Raw genomic sequence first — 20,154 nt, 5'->3', positions numbered from 1 at the left:
TTTCGACTTAAGTCCCGTATTATTATTATTATTATTATTATTATTATTATTATTATTATTATTTTCTTCAGTTGCATGCCAAATGCTAGTACATCGTTTGGCCTAAATATATAACCTTTGGGATGCATATGATGAAATCGGGACTCTATTTGACAAAACCGTTTTCTCGGCGTAGTTGTTCATAAAAGACCTTTTCCAACCTTGGCCTAGATATATAGCCTTTGGGTGCGATATGACGTAATACGATACTTAATTCGCTCACAAGTTCAACAAACCTTTTTACAGGTGATGATAGCAAAAGCAAACAAATAGCAGAAATTGGCCCAGATATGGCACCTCTGGGAGGGACCTCATCGTTCGCAAACAATCCATCAAACCCGTTTATTAGCGCTAACGATGATAGAACATTTGGTCGCAATGGGGGGCGCATTTGCATTTATTTGTCTAATTCAACAACGACTGAACATGGAAAGGTATATTTTCTAACTTCCACATACACCTAATTGCAACAACGTTGTCGTAGAAAAAAGGGAAATAGGAATTGGTTTATCCGTCTAAGTTGGCCGCATTTACGTTACATTACATACATTTACAGAAAACTCACGAGTTTTTCTCTGTTCACATATTCGTGTATAGTAAGATAAATTCATTTACGTGTGTGTTAAGGCCGTTTCTTCAGACGAATTTCAAACTTGTATTTATAATGCCTAACTTTAATTCCTTTTGCTTTTTAACCTTTTTCTTTTTTCTTTGATAATGTCATTGCAACTGACTGTAATATTGCCAAATGCCACAAAAGACATGATTACACTAGACAAAAAGATCCCACCAAACAAGAAAGAAATTAACGGGTATTTTGAGCTAGTGGTACAGGACGGCAAGGATGGAAGTGGATTATATTGCAATTAATTTTTTGACAGGAATCCTTTATACCATCTGTTGCTTACCATCTGTTAGCCTTTCTTTCTATCTGTTGATACTTCTTTGCTTTCACCACTTTTAGCATTTTTCTCCTATCCTAGTGCAACACAATAGCATCACAATTAAAGCAAGCTGCAGGCTATGCGTATAAAGTTATATATATCTTGCGTGCAATTGTCCCTTAAGGTCGCGGTGGATACCTTGACCATGAATATATTCATTAGGCAAAATATTGGCAGGGGTATCACTTTTAAATTCCTAATATCATGAACAGTTCAAAGCCGATTTCGTCAAAACTTAGCAGACATATTGAAGAATTATCAAAGTGCATAAGCATTGATTTATATTGAGTGGATGGCGTCTGAGGGCAATGCAGACAGCAACTTAAATTAAATTTGTTTAAAATGTGATTTTGTGTCCAGGTTTTCACCCCGAAGACGAAGACACAGACACAGAGAAACTTGATTTAACCACTGAGTGATCTATCACAACACCTATTGTGTCAAGTCAGAGCCCGATTTTTTAATTTCAAGTTTCTTTAAAAGATATTTGCCTTTAAATGCGAGAATTTAAAGGCTTCAATCTTACCTTCTAAGGCTTATTTTGAAAATTCGGCCTCTGATATGACAATCTACAATATGTCTAGTTTATCCCCCTGCCGTGTCAGCTCGTGAAATTCTCTGTCAGCGCTATATTCTTGGACACAAAATTGCTTGTTTTTACGCTTCCGAAGGCTTTCCGAGCAAACACGAGGGAGCTGATTAACTCAAATTGTGATTATGGTAATTTTGGTAAAATTTTGCTGCACGGACCAAACCAAGATAAGTGCACGCAGAAATCAGCAATACTTTGAAATTCGCTGCACATATTAATAGAATACACCACTGCGCGGCGTTTTGAGAGTAGTAGCTGAATACATACAGTAAGGATTTTTTTTATCAACTCATACTTTATTCCTACTACCAGTATTAATTACACGGTAAATCATACAAAATAAAGACTACTTTCGCTTGGAAATTAAAATAAGATTTCACTATAGCCGTATGCGAATATGGCCCAATATTGGATAAAACGCGTCTACTATGCTACCCTTTCGCGGCAAATATTCCAAAATTAAGAGCATTTCGCAAAAAATTAAAGTCAAGTTTTTCACAAAAACGCAAGCGAATATGGCCCAATCAGTGGATGAAGGGCATCTACAATGCTTCCATTCCACGGCAAATCATACAAAATCAAGACTACTTTGCACGGAAATCAAAATAAGATTTGATTATAGCCGTATGCGAATATGGCCCAATATTGGATAAAACGCGTCTACTATGCAATCCTTTGACGGCAAATGTTCCAAAACAAAGCCTGTTTCGCATATAAATTAAATTCAGGTTTTCACAAAATCGCTTGCGAATATGGTCCAATCAGTGCACGCAGAGCATCTAGAATGCTTCCATTTCACTGCAAATCATACAAAATCAAGACTACTTTGCATGGAAATTAAAATAAGATTTGATTATAGCCTTATGCGACTATAGCGACTAGTTCGCATAAAAATTAAACTCATGTTTTCACAAAAGCGCATGCGAATATGGCCCAATATTGTATGAAGCACATCCAAAATGCCACCATTTCACGGCAATTGTTCCAAAATCAAGACTATTTCGCATAAAAATGAAAGTCAAGTTTTCACAAAAACGCCTGCAAATACGGCCCAATATTGGCAAATGTTCCAAAATCAAGACTATTTCGCATGAAAGTTAAATTCATGTTGTCGCAAAAACGCAGGCGAATATGGCCCGATATTGGATAAAGCGCATCTAGAATGCTGCCATTTCACGGCAAAAGATCCAGAATCAAGACTATTTTGCATGAAAATTAAAGTTAGATTTCATCATAGCCTTATGCGAATATGGCCAAATGTTGAAAGAAACGCATCTAGACTGTATTTCGCGGCAAATCATACAGAACCAAGACTATTTCGCATGGAAATGAAAGTAAGATTTCACTATAGCCGTATCCGAATATGGCCCAATGTTGGAAGAAACGCATATAGTATGCTGCCATTAATTGCGCTGCAGATGATCCAAAATCAAGATCATTTCTCATGAAAATTAAAGTACGATTGGACTATAGACTTATGCGAACATGGCCCAATATGGGATGAAAAGTATCTAGAATGCTGCCATTTTACGGCAATGATCCAAAATGTTCCAAAATCAAGACCATTTCGCATGGAAACGAAAGTACGATTTGACTATCTTCGTATGCGAATATGGACCAATATTGGATAAAACACATCCAGTATACTATCATTTCCCGGCCAATGTTCCAAAATCAAAGCTATTTCGCATGATAATTAAAGTCAAGATTTCTCTAAAAACATAGGCGAATAAAGCCCAATATTGGATGAGGCGAAACTAGAATGCTACCATTTCACGGCAAATGATCCAAAATTAAGACTATTTCGCACGGAAATCAAGTAATATTTGACTATAAAAGTATACGAATATGGCCCAATGTTGAATGAAACGCGTCTTGTATACTACAATTTCTCGGCAAATGATCCAAAATCAAGGCTATTTCGCATGCGAATTAAAGTCAAGATTTCTCCAAAGACATGCGAAATAAAAATTGTCCTGGCGTTTGGTCTAGATACATGGCCTTTGAGAGGGATATGGCAGACTTGGACAGCCAATTTGCACACAGTTTAACGAAGCATTTTTTTTTTTTTGAGTAGATGGCCACTGTTGTCAATGTCCACCGTTTGGGCTAGATATGTATAACCTCTGAGAAGGATACAGTCTAAGCTCTCGTAAGCGGACACCCTCGGTACGCGAAAAAAGTGTCCGTAACTGGAGCTGGCCGCTTACGAGAATGGTTCTGGTAGGCGGCCACCAGATGAAATGGCCGATTACAGGAGCTTGCCAAGCTAACAATAAATATTGGAAATATACCAAAAAATTTATTGCGCCCTGGCTATACAGTGCTACGATAGTGGCGATAACTAAGTACTAGGACTGTCCCTTCGTGATTTACAGTTGTAACCAACACTGAAACAAACAGTAGCTATGCAGTTTACAATATTTAGGAGTGCCTTTCATGATCAGGCCCAATTTCTCTGTATTTCTTTTTTAGGGTTTCCACTTACGGGAGCTGAAAAACAAAGGAACCGTACAAGCGTATCCGCGGCCGCTCACTGGAATGTCCGCTTACGAGAATGTGAAATTTGCAGTGTTTGTATGGGAGTTAAGCTGTCCGCTTACGAGAGTCTGTTAAGAGAGCTTCCACTGTATTATAGAATAGGGCACCCAATTCGCACACAGTTAACTAAAACCTTTTTTTGAGCTGATAGCCATTGTTGTCAATTTCCACCGTTTGGGCTAGATATGATGGCGTTAGAAGACAATTTTCATCAATTGGACTAGATATATAGCGTTTGGGAGGGATCAGACGGAATACGGCACCCAATTTGCACAGTTCAACAAAAGGTTTTTATTAGCTAATGGCGATAGGAGACAATTTCCATTATTTGGGTTTTATATACAGTCTATGTGAGGGATACGACAGAATGTCTGACTTTTGCCTTTATTGGAACCATTACACTTAGTCTTGAGCGTAGTGCATGAAAGATGATTAACCACTTGTATTAACCTATGTACATCGAGGATACTTAATGTCATTAAAAAGAAATAAAACACAAATTAGCGTAGGTGTCATCCTGTAGATCCAAAACTGTTTGGCAGACACTGACAAACTGATTCAAGCTGATTTGATGGCCCAGTAATAATTCGGCACCGTGGAGGCCATGTCGGTGTGTATCCACCAAAACAATGGACGAATTCCCGACTGGTATAAAGACAACTGTCTTCTCGTTCACTATTAACAGGGCAGCATCACCGTGGTCCCGTGCACACAGCCTTCTCAACTGGAACAACAACGTCGTGGGGCCATGTTCATCAAAAACGCGAACTGGCAAAGGGGAGTCAACTGAGACGCTTACACACGGTTGCGCGACGGTGGCAGCCTCTGACGCAGACAAGAAGCGTTGCGGCAAGCTTAGACGACAGCGGTCGTAAAGCCGGTTTCCTACTCTAATAGCGGCACAAAGAAGTTTGACCCACAGAGGAGACAGCACAAGTGTCGGTTGGAGATTAAGACCTTGATGCCATGCGCCATGTGCAAGGATAAGGGCTATAACACTGCAAGCCGAACTACCATTTCGGCCGTCAAGTGTTGATTGGCTAACTTCAGGCGGGAATTTCCATACGAACAAGTCATTCTGAGTAATGCTTTCCCCGAGGACTTCAAAATTGTCATCTGTTGACGTGTCGGTGTCAACGGCATCATTGTCGGAATTAGCAATATAATGCTCATATTCCTCTTCGACATCGTCATGGTCAGAATCATCACCTCCATCCCAATTGTCATTGTCATCCTTATTGTCTTGGATATTTAACGAATCCTCATAGTCACTACCAGATAGTGCTGTTTGAAATTTAGAGGCTGCGCTGACAAGTTGAAGCTTGCAGAAAGCGATCCCTTTTTTAGCATAGGCCAACTTCCCTCCAATAATTCTTGCGTCCACCGACACAGTTCTATAGCTGCCGATCATTTCCTAAAAAAATAACAAAAATGGGCACGTTATATAGCCAAAAAGGGTTGAACTGTATGTATTGTGTACTCGAAATCGCTCTATAATCATACGCGTCATTAAAAAGGACTTACACTTGCAAAGCGACAGACTGATTTGAAAGTCAATACTGTTACAGCAGACAGAATCGGACGACATGAACTTCGGTTGTCATGAAGTCACTTCTACGACAAAATGCAAGAAAGGGAAACGATTGGATCAACGTTTTAGCCAGTAAGGTGACAACAATTTAGATTGTTTTCGAGATACACCAGAAGGCAGCCCATTCAAGTGCTACTTTCTTGTTACAATGTAAGTATCTGTCAGACTACGCAAGTACGTGCTAATTCTTTTATTGTAAGGTCGGACCAGACCTCATCATTAATTAAAAGGTCGGGACCCAGTTATTCGAAGGTTGGATAACACTATCAACCGGATAAATCGTAATGCAGCTGATGTGACAAAGCAAAGCATGATATCCACTGCATAAACTAACTGATTTTTCCAGTGCAGAGTGTTTTCCATCGTTTAAACACTACGCTCAAGGCTTTGCGCATATGACAAATAAAAGTTTTTCTCAGTCCTACATTCTCCGACTCCACAGATGCTTCTTCGATTTCTGGTGGTCCACGGGCATCAAGTGGCCTGGAAAGATCTTAAAAGGAGTAAAGAACGAGAACAAATCAAATAAATCTATTTTTTCGGTGAAGAATGGTTCTCAACCGAAAACAAATTACAGTAGAACCTCTATTAAGCGGCCACCCTCCATTAAGCGGCCATTTTTTTAAGTCCCAAATTATTTCAGTGTCTCTAAACTGCAGTATTCGATACCTTTATTAAACGGCCAACCTCTATTAAGTGGCCAGTTTTCAAAGTCCCGAGGGTGGCCGCTTAATAGAGGTCCGACTATATTTTCAACTGATATTTACTAACTGTCTAATTTTCCCTGCAATTCCTCTGCGATCTTTGTTAGGTGGGGAATGCTCACGTCCATGTAATACGCAATGAAGTTGGCCATCTCCTTTTTTACCAGAGCAACTTCCTCGTCCCATCTCTTCGCTATCTCGCTCTTCTCTACAATTATTCTCTTGATCCGTATCGATGTATCTGCGATAGCATTATCATTAAAGAGAGAAGCAGGTAAACAAAGTACAGTTTTTACACAAATTAAATTGTAGTGAAGTCTTAACAATTTGAGAAATGTCCCGACGCGACTGCGTAGCATAAAACATTACCGTACGAACATAACAGAAGATATGGATTGTGAACATTAGACAATCGCTGTTGTAAGTGCTATAATTGAAGCGCAATAGACTATGGAAAAACGGAACAAATATTTAAGTTAGCGTTGAATGCTGTTACTACGCAAAACAACTTCGACTAACATTGTTGCAAATTATCACGACCATGTACAGCTGTTTCGGCCTATTTGGGCCTCATCAGCACGGCGTAGCAAACCACCCAGTGTGAATGCACATATATTAGTAACAAACTATTTGTTTACTAAAATATGTTTACAAAAGTAAAAGCCTGAGTAATCGGCAGCCGTGGACAGCAATCAGTACATGTCTTCAGCAAATTAAACAAACACTACCACATAACTCAATTGAATGGAAATTTCATAAATGAATATGGATCATGCTTCACCTGCATTTCTTCCCCATGGGAAGTTTCCTTTAATGACTTCAGAGACAGAACATGTACACTGCAGCTTGGCACCTTGAACACCCTGTGTCTCTTCATTATACCGTTGTATTTGAGAAGAAAGTTTGGCTTTATCTGCAGAAATTTTACTACGTAATCGTGTGCGTTGCTTGGATGATCCTGAACGGAATTAAAACAATTGAAAGGAGGCAATATGACCCCAAATCAACTTAAAGTGCTTATAGTATTACAATGATGTTTAAAACAAAGATGTGACCTCAGCTTAAAAAATAATAAATCTAAGCAAACGAGCGATCGAGCGAGCGTGCAAGTGAGTGGGTGAGTGAGAGACAGTGAGTGACGGAGTTGGTAGGTTAGCAGGTATAGTATGGATGGATGAATTTTACCAAACATACCAGCCAGTTTGTTCATGGATTGAGTAGTCTGCTCGATAGTTGAAACCATCATCTCTATTTCATCTTGAAGCCGAAGACGGCTAGAAGTACCCTGCAAGGCTTCCACTTCTGTTTTAAAAAAATATATATATTGTCATTTAGAAGTGACAGAATTTGATCAATCAGTTACCAACCTGGGTTACCAAGTAAACCTATTTTCATAACCTAATCTGAACTTCAAATAAAATAATTAAAAAACCTGGAGAAAAATGGGAATTGGTAAGCAGTATATTGAAACTTCTGCTCCTGATTTCAGGCTAGCCTAAATAGCAGAAATGGTTAGGCTGAGTAGCATTTAAATTGGCCCCAAGATCACTGACTAAAAAGGTGATAGCTACTGATAAACAATTGCAAACATTGCATGATAGCTATATATATAACATGATACAGACATTTGTTTCAGAATTGACTCTTATAACGCTTGACTACCATTAACTTGCTAAATAGAGAGCTACAGAGCGCTGTAAACAGCTTTTGCCCAGATTTCTTCAGTTGATCACGGTGTCTTACAATTGAATTTTGGAATCGCAGCATCTCAGGTTCCGTTTTTACAAAATAGCTAAGTCTTTGTCTCGGATTTTAAACGAGGGCCTTGGCGTCTCAGCTTGTCTTGGATTTTACCATTCTACACCCTTTCATCTGTACACCACATTTTCCTTACTTATAGAAAATTAGTGTAGAGCTCTTTCCACCACCAACAAAAAAATTTACAGGGTTCAAGTCCTACCAGGGGCATGTCGCTGTATCCTTAAGCAAGATGCTTTACCCACTTTGCTTCGTCTCTCGGATAAGACGTAAAGCCGGAGGTCCCGTCTCACAACCCTTCTATGTTACAAATAAATTGTGGGACGTAAAAGAACGCACGCACTGTTCGCAAAGAGTAGGGCACGTAGTGCCCGGTGTTGTGGTCTATCTCGATTTGTGCCGTCGTAGGTCTGGGTGGGTGAGGTGTGATCACAATGGACTGAAGCGGCTGCCAGAGGCGCCTTTAATATGCTGACGTCCGATCTCACCTCTCTGGTTCCTCCGCAATTCAGCCCTTGGCTGCAAGTGAGGAAATTGGCACCATTCATCTTTCATCTTTCTTTCTGTACACCACATAATATACATTTTACCCACACGAGTGTATCGCCGCACAAGACTCTGTACCATTCCAACAATTTTTCTTTTGTTCCACCTCAGTGCATGCTCAGTAATGAGCTCTTCTCGATCTTGAAAATTGTAATAAAAGAGATTCATGGTAAAATAATAAAATGATTTAGATTATTTTCAATTCGTACTGTATACTTGAAAAACTTTGCACTGTATAAGATTAACCAAAATGAAAGTAAGCTGCTACTAGCTAGTCAACCTCGTAAGGAAAGGAACTGTTTTAAACACACTTTATTACTGCATTATTGGTTAAAGTTTCAACTCACTCTCAGGAAGCATGTACTTTGTAGTGTTTCCACAACGAGACATGTGGGAATTGATCTGTTCCAATTCCTCGCCAGTGGAGCAGGCACTTCCATCTTGCCATCGGCCTCCCCATATGACCTGTCAACAAAAATTATAATAGCAAATTTTACAGTCAGCGCAAATCATTCAACATGATGTAACTTAGAATTTGCTGTCCCAAAAACAACCCCTTTCTGATATCACATTTAATTTCTATTTTTGATATACTACCTGGCATGTCCAACTATGAGCTTTTGCATGCATCACAGACAAGGCTGGTTTCACATCACAGTTTTCAAGCCCACCAGCTTTTGTAGCCCACTTCCAGTACTTGTAGACAATGTCTTCCCAGAAATACTTGACACCAGCTGGTATCATTTTTTTCTGGTGTACAAAGTTTGCATAGCCATACAGCTCTCCCTGGAACATGTTCACTGCCCACTGAGCCAAGCCATGTCTGCAACCTACGTGATTATATAAACAGAACTCTCGATAATTATTAGTACATCAAACACACCCTTATCAACCACATGTTTTCAACAAGTTACATTTTATTCTGACCTGCAATTTCCAGTCCAGTCTCGTCCAATTTGGCTGCCTTTCTGCCATGATTGTTTGCAGCCCTCCAATGTGAGTCACCACATCTATTATCAACGTCCTGTACATTGAAAACCCATAAAAGCATCATGTCATGAGAATAAACTCGAACATAGTGACCTAAGTTTTTATTTTAAAATTTGGAACAGAAAATGCATTTTCTAAAACCTTAGATTTGGACTTCTTTGCATAAACTGCCTTCAGGTGGCTGTCAACGTCGTGGTTCTTGGCAATGAACAGGTCTCCATAATATGATGGCCTTCTTTGACTAGGTAAAAGACAATTCAAACACAATTTATTGTATTTAATTTTAATATCACTTTCTCTGAATTGTTATTCTGATTCCAACACACACAATTTTAGTACTGCATTAAGATATACAGAAGGCAAAGTGTTCTTTAATTTTAACATCAGCGAACAAGGTATTTAATTAAAAAGGCAGCCCTTGATATGCTTCAGAAATTCAATAATAAGGCAGCCATTAAATTAATGTTGAAAATGCAGGCTTGCATTAAAAGAGATTGTATTCAAAAGATTCATCATAAATTGAAATAAGCAATGACCGAGACAAATCACATTGCATTAAATTTTTTTCAAAACTTGGAATTAATAAAGGTAGCATTTCACTATTACACTACAACATACAAACATTGGTTTTTCACTATTTAAATAAAACAATTCATCACACCACTATTGAATATTTACCTTCCTGATGTATTGTAACGATGAAGTTTCATATTGCCATCAACATGACATGAATGCTGAAAAACTGAACAAGGAGGGCACTTCATCCAATTTAGTCCTTGCAAACAATCTAACTCGTATTGCAAGAACTTCCACTCTTTGAATGAACGAGAGAACGCAGAATTATTGATGGTTGGTGCCTGTCAAAGTGAATAACTTACTAGTTAAGTTATATACAAAAATGGATTAACACTGTCCTAGAATAACATGTGCAAATGAAGCCATGTATTTTTAAATGTACATTTTTAAAAGAAATAAAAAATAATGTGTAACATTAAAAATTATACATGTATGACAAACCCTGATTATGACAAAACATCGGTTTTTATGATATTCTAATACATGTAGTTTATTTTTTACCCTTTTATATGGTATCTTTACATGTTCTATGGCACTTAGTATCACTGCGAGTGACTTAGTATCACAATGTAGCTATTATTTAGTTTATTGAAAATAAAAAGTGGAATCATGTACCCTTCCTTTTGTTACAGATACGTCCTCGAGAGCTCTGATAAAGGAGCTTTCTGAGCTCCCAGGCATTCTCTTTTGAATGGCATCCCATAGACGAAACAGCTGCTGATCAAAAAGATAGCTTGTGTCTGTTGGGCTTCCTGGCCAATACCCAGCCTGAACCACGTCACTAATGGACCCGGATGGGATAACAGCATCACATCGGCTACACTGAATGCTGAACTTGTTTAAATCAAACCTTCCTGAAAGAGAGAAAATATGTGCTAAAGTAAAAAGAAAGCTAAATATATAAATTTATTAAGAATCAAATACCTAATGTTCAGAGGAAGGGTTTCTATCATGGTTCAGATATAATGGGCACATTTAATGTCTATGAATGTGGTTTTACCAACTTTCCCCAAAATCAAAGATTAGTGTATAGAACAAAGTAAGAATCAATCTCGCCCAGGTGCACAAGCCTATTGCCCTCGTAAATACAGCCACGTTCAAAGGAAAGCTTATTTGAGCATTTGAAAAAATCTTTCTTTTAAGCTAGAGAAGAACCTACATAAAAATAAATATTATTAAAAGCAATTGTTTAGTGCATTTAAGACAACCACATGGCATGGTACCAATTTTTGAGAGGATACTTATTACTTACAATGGGTGGGTGAGGGGAGTTGTTTTAGTTTTTAGGTTTAAAGTGTGAAAGACTTGATGAAGAAAAAAACAATGACTTGAAACTTGTTCTATACACTACCTTTCTCGTTTATGACAATGATTGTTCCTGTAGTTGGTCGCTGCTCTAATACTCCAGCCTCATTACAGCATGGGCAATTTTCAGGTACACTGATGACAGGTAACAGTTTAGCTAACAAATAAAATGTCAGACATTATGATAGCAAAAGAACCATTTTAGTAATAACATAAAAATAAATGTACTATTTGGCAAGGAATCAAATAGCTGCATTTCAGGGTAAAAAACTGAAAGTAAACTGAAATAACAATTCTACATAAAGAAATTTATTCAAAAAATAGGAAAGCAGCACCTGCCAAATATCTAATTCATATATCTGCTGTAGTTAAAATTTATCTTTGGTTGAAAATTTTCAAACCAGCCTGATTTTTATTTCCCTTTGCTTCAGATTATGTTAATGGAGACAATAAAAACATTAAAATCATAAACTGTTTTCCTCTAACACCTTAACAGGAACCTGAGTAATTATATTTAATCAGACATTTTGCATAAAAAGTTAAAAAAATGAAATCAATATCACATAAAACAAAGAAAACAAAGTACATAATTTAAAAAAAATTGAAAATTAATACCACTGTTTGTAATCCTTAATTTAATGCCTGATAATTATTTATATTGTGGTTACTGTGTTCAGACCGTTAGTTTATACCTGCCTACTTACAATACGCTTTATTCCACTTTCATCAATTGTAATGGTTAGAGGGATAGCCTGAAAGAATCCATTAACATAACCATCTCTGTCATGAAAAGGTAACAGAGAATGCACATCTTGGTCACATGAAGGACAGAAAAATTTCTTTGGGCAGTCATGGCACCGTATGCGAACTTTTCCTTCTAAACACATATGACAGCGATTAGGTGAAGGAAGCCCCTCACAACTAAGGACAGCCTCCAGTAGAAGTTTTCGGATGTTATCCCAGTTTGTTGACAAGTTCACCATGCGTGTCTCCCAGCTTTGAGATGAAGCATCGAATGAGCTGAGAAGCTCATTGCATCTTGCCAAGGCAGCGTCAAGATTGTCTGTGGAACAAGTGTTAATATATTTGTTCATTAAACCAGGAACATATGTAATTCCTGAGTTTAGATTGGTTTACAGGCCATGGTATATGAACTCATATATCATGGACCATAAATACAGAGTCTTTCACAATGTTGTATTAAATTTTCAGAAACTTTTTTGAGGTTTTAATAAATCAACTACTCCACTCGCATTTGTTTAATATGACAGAGTTATAGCCATAGCACTGAGTTGGCTATACAGGCTATCAAAAGACGTGTCATCACATCCAGTGGGCTTATGGTATGATGTTAAATATAACCTTGCCAAACAAACTTCATATACAAAGAGTCTTATATGAAGAGTTTCTGTCTATAAACTTACCTGTTTCGTCAACATCATCTGAATCAAACTCATAGCCTGCGTCCAACCCAGTTATGCCAGGAATCGGTTCTAAAGAAAGGCATAAGGAAGGAGTTAGGGGCTTTTGAACAACGAAGGATTATGGACTAGGTCATTATGTTGTGGTTCAATTTTATCTTTGATTAATTTTTTTTAACTCAGATTGATTTTGATTGTAATAGTCTCATACTAATATTAAATCATAATCTGAAACACTGGGTAATGACTTTCCTATTACTTTGAAAAACTATAAATTAAACCACAATTGATAGTTAAGCAGCAGGTTATATCACCTTATTCTCACTCGCTGATCTGAGTTAAACAGTTTACGTGCATAGTGTAATCAACAAAATAATATCAAATCACCTTCGAATTCCACTGATGCATTAGCAAAGGCATTATTTGCCTCAGTATTTATGCTTTTCTTTTCACGAGGCCGATACTCGTACTTGTATTCCCTGAAACCGGTTGTGGAGTCCCTGTAAAATTCGGAATCACTCTCGCCTTTCTTCCTCTTTCGCGATTTTTCTTTTTCTTCTAGCAAACTTGTTGCTTCCTGGAGCAGAACCTCAAGATCTTCTTTCTTCTTGGAGGCCTTCTTCGCCGCCATTTTGTTTTTGGTGATTCGTGTGCTTTTACTCTCTCCAGTCTTCCACTGGCTTCACGGCCATCACAATGTTGAATGATTATACTTCATTTTATGTCATTTGAGAAGTTATGATAATCCTTCATTTGCAGTGGAGATCGTGTTGATTCCATCAACATGATCTCGAGACCGAAATTACGATTATCGTTATTTCTAAATTGGCACCAAATTTATGGATATAGTAATTTCGTGGCACTCTTTACCAATCCTCTTTACACGTCTTAAATAAAGAAAAGGACTCGGTTCCACTGTCTTACAACATTCAAGATGGCGGAGGAAAGGGGTAAATGTGCGTTCAGTTGTGATCAGCATGATCTCGACACCAAAATAACGATTACCGTTATTTCTAAATTGGCCCTGAAATAACGAATATCATAATTTCAATGCATGTCTGAGACCTTCGGGCTCGAAGCTTGGGAACTAGTATTCAGGGAAAGATAAAATGGCGGCTTACGGCGGCGAAGGAAATCTCAGTAGTTTAATATTTAGCGTGAAAAGGCTTGGGTGTTGTGATCTGGTTCTCAAGTAAAAAAAAAATCACGGTCTGCAATGGCCCTACCACCTTTTGAACAACAAGAAAACATTGAAACGGTGGTAAAAAGCAGCAAGTTTCGAAGTCTAAACGAAAGATGGGTAAGCTGAGTTTCAGTCAAATATCATGACATTTGGGATGTAATTTCGATACCGAATAAATAGTTCTACATGGTTATACACGCATAGGATTCTGTTGTGTTCACGTGAAGGCCATTTCAGCCATTCCTGCCACTTGTAAGTGGTAGGAAATAAAAGATATGTATAGTTGTTTCGTATTGAAGCCCTGTGAAATCAAAAATTTGATTTATTTCTTCTTTGTTTTAGGTGGTCATTATCCATTACTTTTGGAAGTCGATGCTGATGAGAAAGAAAAAATGTTTATGATTATTTCTTCTCTCGAACATTTTACTATTTAGGTACCAAATAATCTTGATATTGAAGATCATTGCATTCATTATGGAAAAATTACCCTTGATTGCTTTGTCAACTGGAATGTATAATGTAATATACTTTGTGATTTGTGGGATTTTTACAAGTAAACTAGAAATACTTGAAGAGGGTAATGATGTACTTAATGCAGAGCATTTGGTACAAAGTCTGCTTTGCTGTAATCTACCTGAAGGTGCTTTTTATATGCTAGTAACACTTGCACAGCCCAGTCAAAATGTTTTTGAGTAGTAGAAAAGCTGGCCAAACCTCTTCCTGAAAAGCAGTCTGAAAAATGTGAAGTTAGCGGAAGGTACTTCATTGTAGGCGGCCAAATTGTAAGCTGCCAGCCCATTTTGAGTGAGCAGTAAAACTCAAGATAGGCTATTTTAGCTAATTTTATTGAGAACCAAATTCCCAGCAACGGGCACAATTTTACTGGGCTATTTGTTATTTAACTACTTAGTAATATTCTTATTAAAATTTACTGCATTCCTTTCTAATAATTTGCTGTTGATTGTATGCTGTATATAGCTTATGATTTGTGTGATTTTCACAAGTAAATTAGAAATACCTGAAGATGGTAATGATGTACTAGATAATGTACTTGATGCAAAGCTATTTTGGTGCAAAGTGTGTGCCTTGTCCGTAGGTGATTTTGCATGCTAATAAGACTTGTAATTCAAATAATACACATCAGCTGGAGTGGGAATATTAAAAGAAAAATAATAATATTTAGCTATACCAAGTTCTGGTTTTATGTCCAAAGTGTGTGCCTTGTCCATAGGTGATTTTGCATGCTAATAAGACTTGTAATTCAAATAATACACATCAGCTGGAGTGGGAATATTAAAAGAAAAATAATAATATTTAGCTATACCAAGTTCTGGTTTTATGTCCAAATTAAGCACTTAGTTGAAGATCACTGCACTGCTCAGGTCCAGAAGGCTGAAAGAGTACTGTCTGCTGTTAGTTTGATTTTTGTCATTTCTATTGATTTATTTTATTTATCAATGTTTCTTTGAATTGTAATTCATTGATCTCTTTCAATAGTGCAGGTTCGCTCATGTAACCTAATCTCCCACTTATGTATGTATGTATGGATGAGCTCAGTCAAAATGTTTTTGAGTGGAAGGCAAGCTGGTGATAGTAATAGGCAGCAGAGGCTGAACCTTGTCTTGAATGGAAGTGTGAAAAGTGTGAAGTTAGCGGCAGCTATATTGTGGCAGGCAGCCAAATTGTCAGCTGTGGCACATTTTGACTGGGCTGATTGTGTGTAGTATATATGTGCACTTCTTTTAGGGTGTTAAACAGGTTAAAGTACCAAGAAATCCTCTGTGATAACTTGATAATTCAAGATGTAAAAATTTTAAATAATAAGGTAAAGCTTGATCATTCTTAAGAGTTTCCATTTGTTCTAGAAATTTGGGGGAGGGTCAGGGGAGCACTATTTATATATAAATAATGTACATAAAAAGTAAAAAAAAAGGCCCAAGGTAAAATCCCAATTTGTTTTAAGAGTTAATTTTATTAAGAGAAAACCCTGGATATAGCTTGGGATTTGTGTGATTTTCAAAAATTGTTAGGAACCTTGTTAATTTTCAGCTTCAAGAACACAAGTACATAATCTTTAGTGCAGCCCTCTTTTCTCCCCGCCATTATTCTAATTTTTTTATCAAGTTTCCTTTTTCTTGTGTTCAATTAATTTATTGTCTTTACAGGTGAAATTTTAATATCTGCTAGCACAATTATCTCTGCTAAGAGTGTCTACCATCACTCTTGCCGGTCTCAAGCCCAAAACGCTGCAAGCTAGCTGAAACTACATGTATTTCGTAAAATTGCAATGAAATCTATCTAAAAACACCAAAATCCGGCAGAACGCATGAGTTTTTGCCAAATTTGACGCAAAAGTTGACAAAAGCGCTCAATTCGACCTGAAAAACACTTTTTTTTTTTTTGCAAAAATCAGCCTATTTTACATTCAAAAGCACGATGTCTTTAACAAAATAGGGATACAATCCATGTGAAAACACTTATTCCAGCTAAAACGCAGTGTTCTCAGTAAAATTTGGGGAAAAAACGCGTAAAAACCGTCAGAAACACGACAAATAGGGCTGATTTTACCCACTTTTTGTGTAAATAGCTGCCAAAACCCTCTAAACTAGCTGGAACTACATTTTTTTCACAAGATCGCCATAAAATCTTGAAACGTTGTTTTAGGGACCTTTATGCCTCCAAAACGAGTTTTTACTTTAAAAAAAATGGAATGAACAAAGATGTTAAAGGGGAAAAAGCTGTGAGAAAGGAGAAGTTTAGTGTTGCTGTTTGATATGCCGCCCAGATATATCAATTTATTAATTTAAGGGGGGATTCTACCTAAAAAAAGTGCATTTTTTCAAATAATTGTAGGAATTTAAGTTTTGGTCACAACTATCTAAAACTATATATCACTGGAAAGCTTATGAACTATATTTTTCAAAAAAAGGTGTTATGTCACACCTGCAGCAAATGTAACCTGACACCGGTCATTTCAATTAACAACTTGTAGTGTCTCACCTATATGTACTTGAGTAAAGATTGTTAGAAACTGTTTCAATGAAATACCAATATTTTGCTGTTATTCTAAAGAATATTGAATACTTGTTGGGATGAGTGAAGGATTTCAAGAATTTTTTAAATTTGACATCACAGCACTGGTGTCAAGTTACACATCTAACACATGATCACTATTTGTTTAATCATTTCTTTTGAAAGACCTCTATGGCATTTTCCTTCACTCATCCCAAATAACTCAATTAGATCAGCAATCCCTAAAAATTTCAGGTCCATAGCTCTCATACTTCTTGAGTAATCTTTTCTCAAGTATTAAAAAATACGTTTTGAGAAAAAAAGGCCTAAAGTTACAAGATTTTAAAATTAAACACCTCCTGTATTCAAATTATGAAGTCAATGAGTAGCCATAAGTTCAAATATAATTAGGATAGGCAAGAGCAAGAGTTAGAATGCCCCAGCTTCATATGAAACATCTTCTTTTTCACGAAGAGCCGCTTCTCTTTGAGTACGGATAAGCTGCAATCCCTGCCGGCGCTTCTTCTCCTTGGCCGTTGCCTGCTTATCAGCTTTCCGAAGCCTTGAATTATCTCTTAGTCGAAATGCATCCTCAGTAAATGCACCTCCAGGAATTGAAAGCCTTTCCATCAATCTTTCTCTGCTTTCTGCACCTCTGTGGAAGTGGCAGACTGCAGACGCAGCAGCACACCGGACAACTTTCACTCCATGGTGTTTATGTTTGGGACACCGGACCCAAACCATTGCGTTGATGCTTTCATTTGGGTTCTGGGTTTTTCCTCGTACACATCTTTCTTTGCCCATCCTTTTCTGCACATGGCCTACACAATCCAGTTTAATAACTTCACAGTCATCATAGGCATGTTGAACAGTGTTAAAGGCCTTACTGTCCCCGTCTGACACCATCCATTTGTACCTCATGTTATGAAGTTCGATGGATCTATTCCAAAGAACAGAAGCTCCTTCTGCTTCCATAGCAGGTGAACTTCCTTCGAAGTTGATGTCACAATCTCCAGATGCAACATGCTCCCTCCTCCATTCTTCAAACTCTTCCACATTCCCTTCACATTGTGAGTTCTTTAGGGAGCACTTACGGCAAGATTTAGACATCACGTGATAGTCTAAAACTTCTCCTGTGTCAATTGAGATGACGAAAACAACACCTGTTAGTGATGTGAAACCTCTTTTGGCCCAAGTGCCATCAAAGCTAACAGCAGCATCAATTATTGTGGTGCTGTCTGAGATGCCATTTTCCTCCATGATTAGCTTTCGGAGCCTTTGGCCTGCACCTTTTAGTTCTTCTTTTGCTTCACTTTCCAGTGCTTCCAAAATTACATCAACTTGCTTGTAGTAAGCAGCTCTTGACAAACAAGGCATGTTCATTATCGCACAGAAAGAAGAGAGTCCGTCGTAGCCACTTCCAGTTTCTATTGAGTGGTAGACAGCTCTCCGGTTGACATCAAATGATTTGCCTTTCTTGGCAAGGTTGGGTGATGTCTGCCAAGGAGTACTTTCATCACAAGAATTGCAGTGAATGGAGAGATCTGACATCAGTCCATAACGGCTAGCGGTATTTTCTTCAATAGTAAGGTCTCCTATATTAAAAACATGACGGAAAAGGATGCTATTAGCTATAGTTACTGAACCAAACAGAACCACAATGTTGGAGCATTAGTTCACACCTCCATAAATGTGTACAAGTGTTGCAGTGAAGAAAGATCAGAAAAAATGATTAAACAATAATAAAACTCCTTTTCTGCAAATAATTCTAACTATCGTTTTTCTTTAGGTTCAAGGGGCTGAAAAGCATATTTATGATGTGTGATATTTTTCTCACCTTCTTCGCATTTGTGTAAAGTTGAGAGCACAGAAGAGAAGCTCTTTAGATCAACGAGCCTGTATCCTTTTTCTACCTCAGCTACCTCGAAAACTTTTTTGTTTTCATCAGAACTTGAAGAAGACTCATCTTCTGAGCTCTGGAATCTCATCTTCTTCCTTGAAGAACTAGGAAGCTGATCGCTTTCTTCGCCAAAATCTGACAGATCAGACTGATCGTGCGAAGTTCCTGGGGTCGGTTCGTTTGGTTCACTCTTCCTGTTGCAACCGCTTTTCTTCAGTAATTGCGCTTTTTTACGATCTCCTCCATGCCCCTTTCTTTTCCTAGTTTTCCTGTAAACGGTTCTTTTCTTCTTTCCAGTCATTCCAGCACAAAAGAGACAAAAGGAGTTCAATATTTCGCAATACACTGTGACAACTTTCACACAAAAATCTCTCACTCGTCTCCAGTGTTACTCTTTCAATTTCTTATTTTCCCCTTCATGTAAGATAGCACAAGGATTCTAAGGGGCGTTTCGGGCTTGTTTGACATATTTTGAGCTCCAAACAGGCTGGTAAACAAGTAAGAAACAAAAAATGCTGTTTTGGTTGCCATGGAAACGAGATTTCTATTTAGATACCTCTTCTTTTCTAACGTAATTTCTCATTTATATTTTAAAATTTTTCGGTAAAAACGATCGTCAGTGTAAAGTCGAATAGTTGAACCTCGCATTTCTGAAGAAAACAAAAAAACAATATTTTGAGCTAATTTCAGGTAGAATCCCCCCTTAACGCCTTTAGCCGTGGGCAAAAGTTTTTCTCTAGACTAAGAGGACCCTCCCTATGTTGACGAACCTCAATAACTCGTTGATTTTACTGTTTTTACACAGATTTGATTTTAACCATATTCGCCAAAATAACTGCCAAAACACAACAAACCAGTATCTCGGCCAAGAGCGATATTGGCCATTTCACACATCCTTATTAGATATGAATTTTATTAAAGATTGTCATTCTAGCATATGTTGGCTAGTTACCACAGGTTTCTTGATTTTCATGGGAAAGTGGCATTGGTTGGTACCATGACCAATCTCCTCGACTTTCCCATGATTTTCATAGGATGTTAGCGACCCATAC

General features: G+C 37.6%; 2 protein-coding genes and 1 long non-coding RNA gene across 3 annotated transcripts; 1 reads left to right on the top strand and 2 right to left on the bottom strand.

The window, feature by feature from the left end:
* Positions 1-4,383: 4,383 nt before the first annotated feature.
* LOC149040118 (uncharacterized) lies at positions 4,384-11,743 on the bottom strand. The gene is made up of 13 exons (XM_089181906.1): positions 11,633-11,743; positions 10,897-11,135; positions 10,384-10,562; positions 9,847-9,946; positions 9,643-9,739; positions 9,313-9,545; positions 9,063-9,180; positions 8,631-8,855; positions 7,606-7,713; positions 7,193-7,369; positions 6,479-6,652; positions 6,133-6,200; positions 4,384-5,530 (listed from the first exon to the last, which is right to left on the bottom strand). Exons 2-13 carry the CDS (start codon positions 10,960-10,962, stop codon positions 4,595-4,597), a joined length of 2,481 nt encoding a protein of 826 aa, XP_089038032.1. The 5' UTR covers positions 10,963-11,135; positions 11,633-11,743; the 3' UTR covers positions 4,384-4,594.
* A 2,181-nt stretch (positions 11,744-13,924) lies between these two features.
* LOC149040117 (uncharacterized) lies at positions 13,925-16,036 on the top strand. Its single transcript, XR_016179634.1, has 2 exons — positions 13,925-14,307; positions 14,533-16,036. It is a non-coding gene; the product is annotated as an uncharacterized LOC149040117 (long non-coding RNA).
* A 1,045-nt stretch (positions 16,037-17,081) lies between these two features.
* On the bottom strand, positions 17,082-19,803 carry LOC149040116 (uncharacterized). The gene is made up of 2 exons (XM_089181451.1): positions 19,040-19,803; positions 17,082-18,797 (listed from the first exon to the last, which is right to left on the bottom strand). Exons 1-2 carry the CDS (start codon positions 19,401-19,403, stop codon positions 17,632-17,634), a joined length of 1,530 nt encoding a protein of 509 aa, XP_089037577.1. The 5' UTR covers positions 19,404-19,803; the 3' UTR covers positions 17,082-17,631.
* Positions 19,804-20,154: the final 351 nt, after the last annotated feature.

The sequence above is a fragment of the Pocillopora damicornis genome, chromosome 9 (genome assembly GCF_964200805.1).
Source record: "Pocillopora damicornis chromosome 9, jaPocDami1.2, whole genome shotgun sequence".
Lineage (NCBI taxonomy): Eukaryota > Metazoa > Cnidaria > Anthozoa > Scleractinia > Pocilloporidae > Pocillopora > Pocillopora damicornis.
This window is presented reverse-complemented; position numbering and strand designations above follow the sequence as displayed.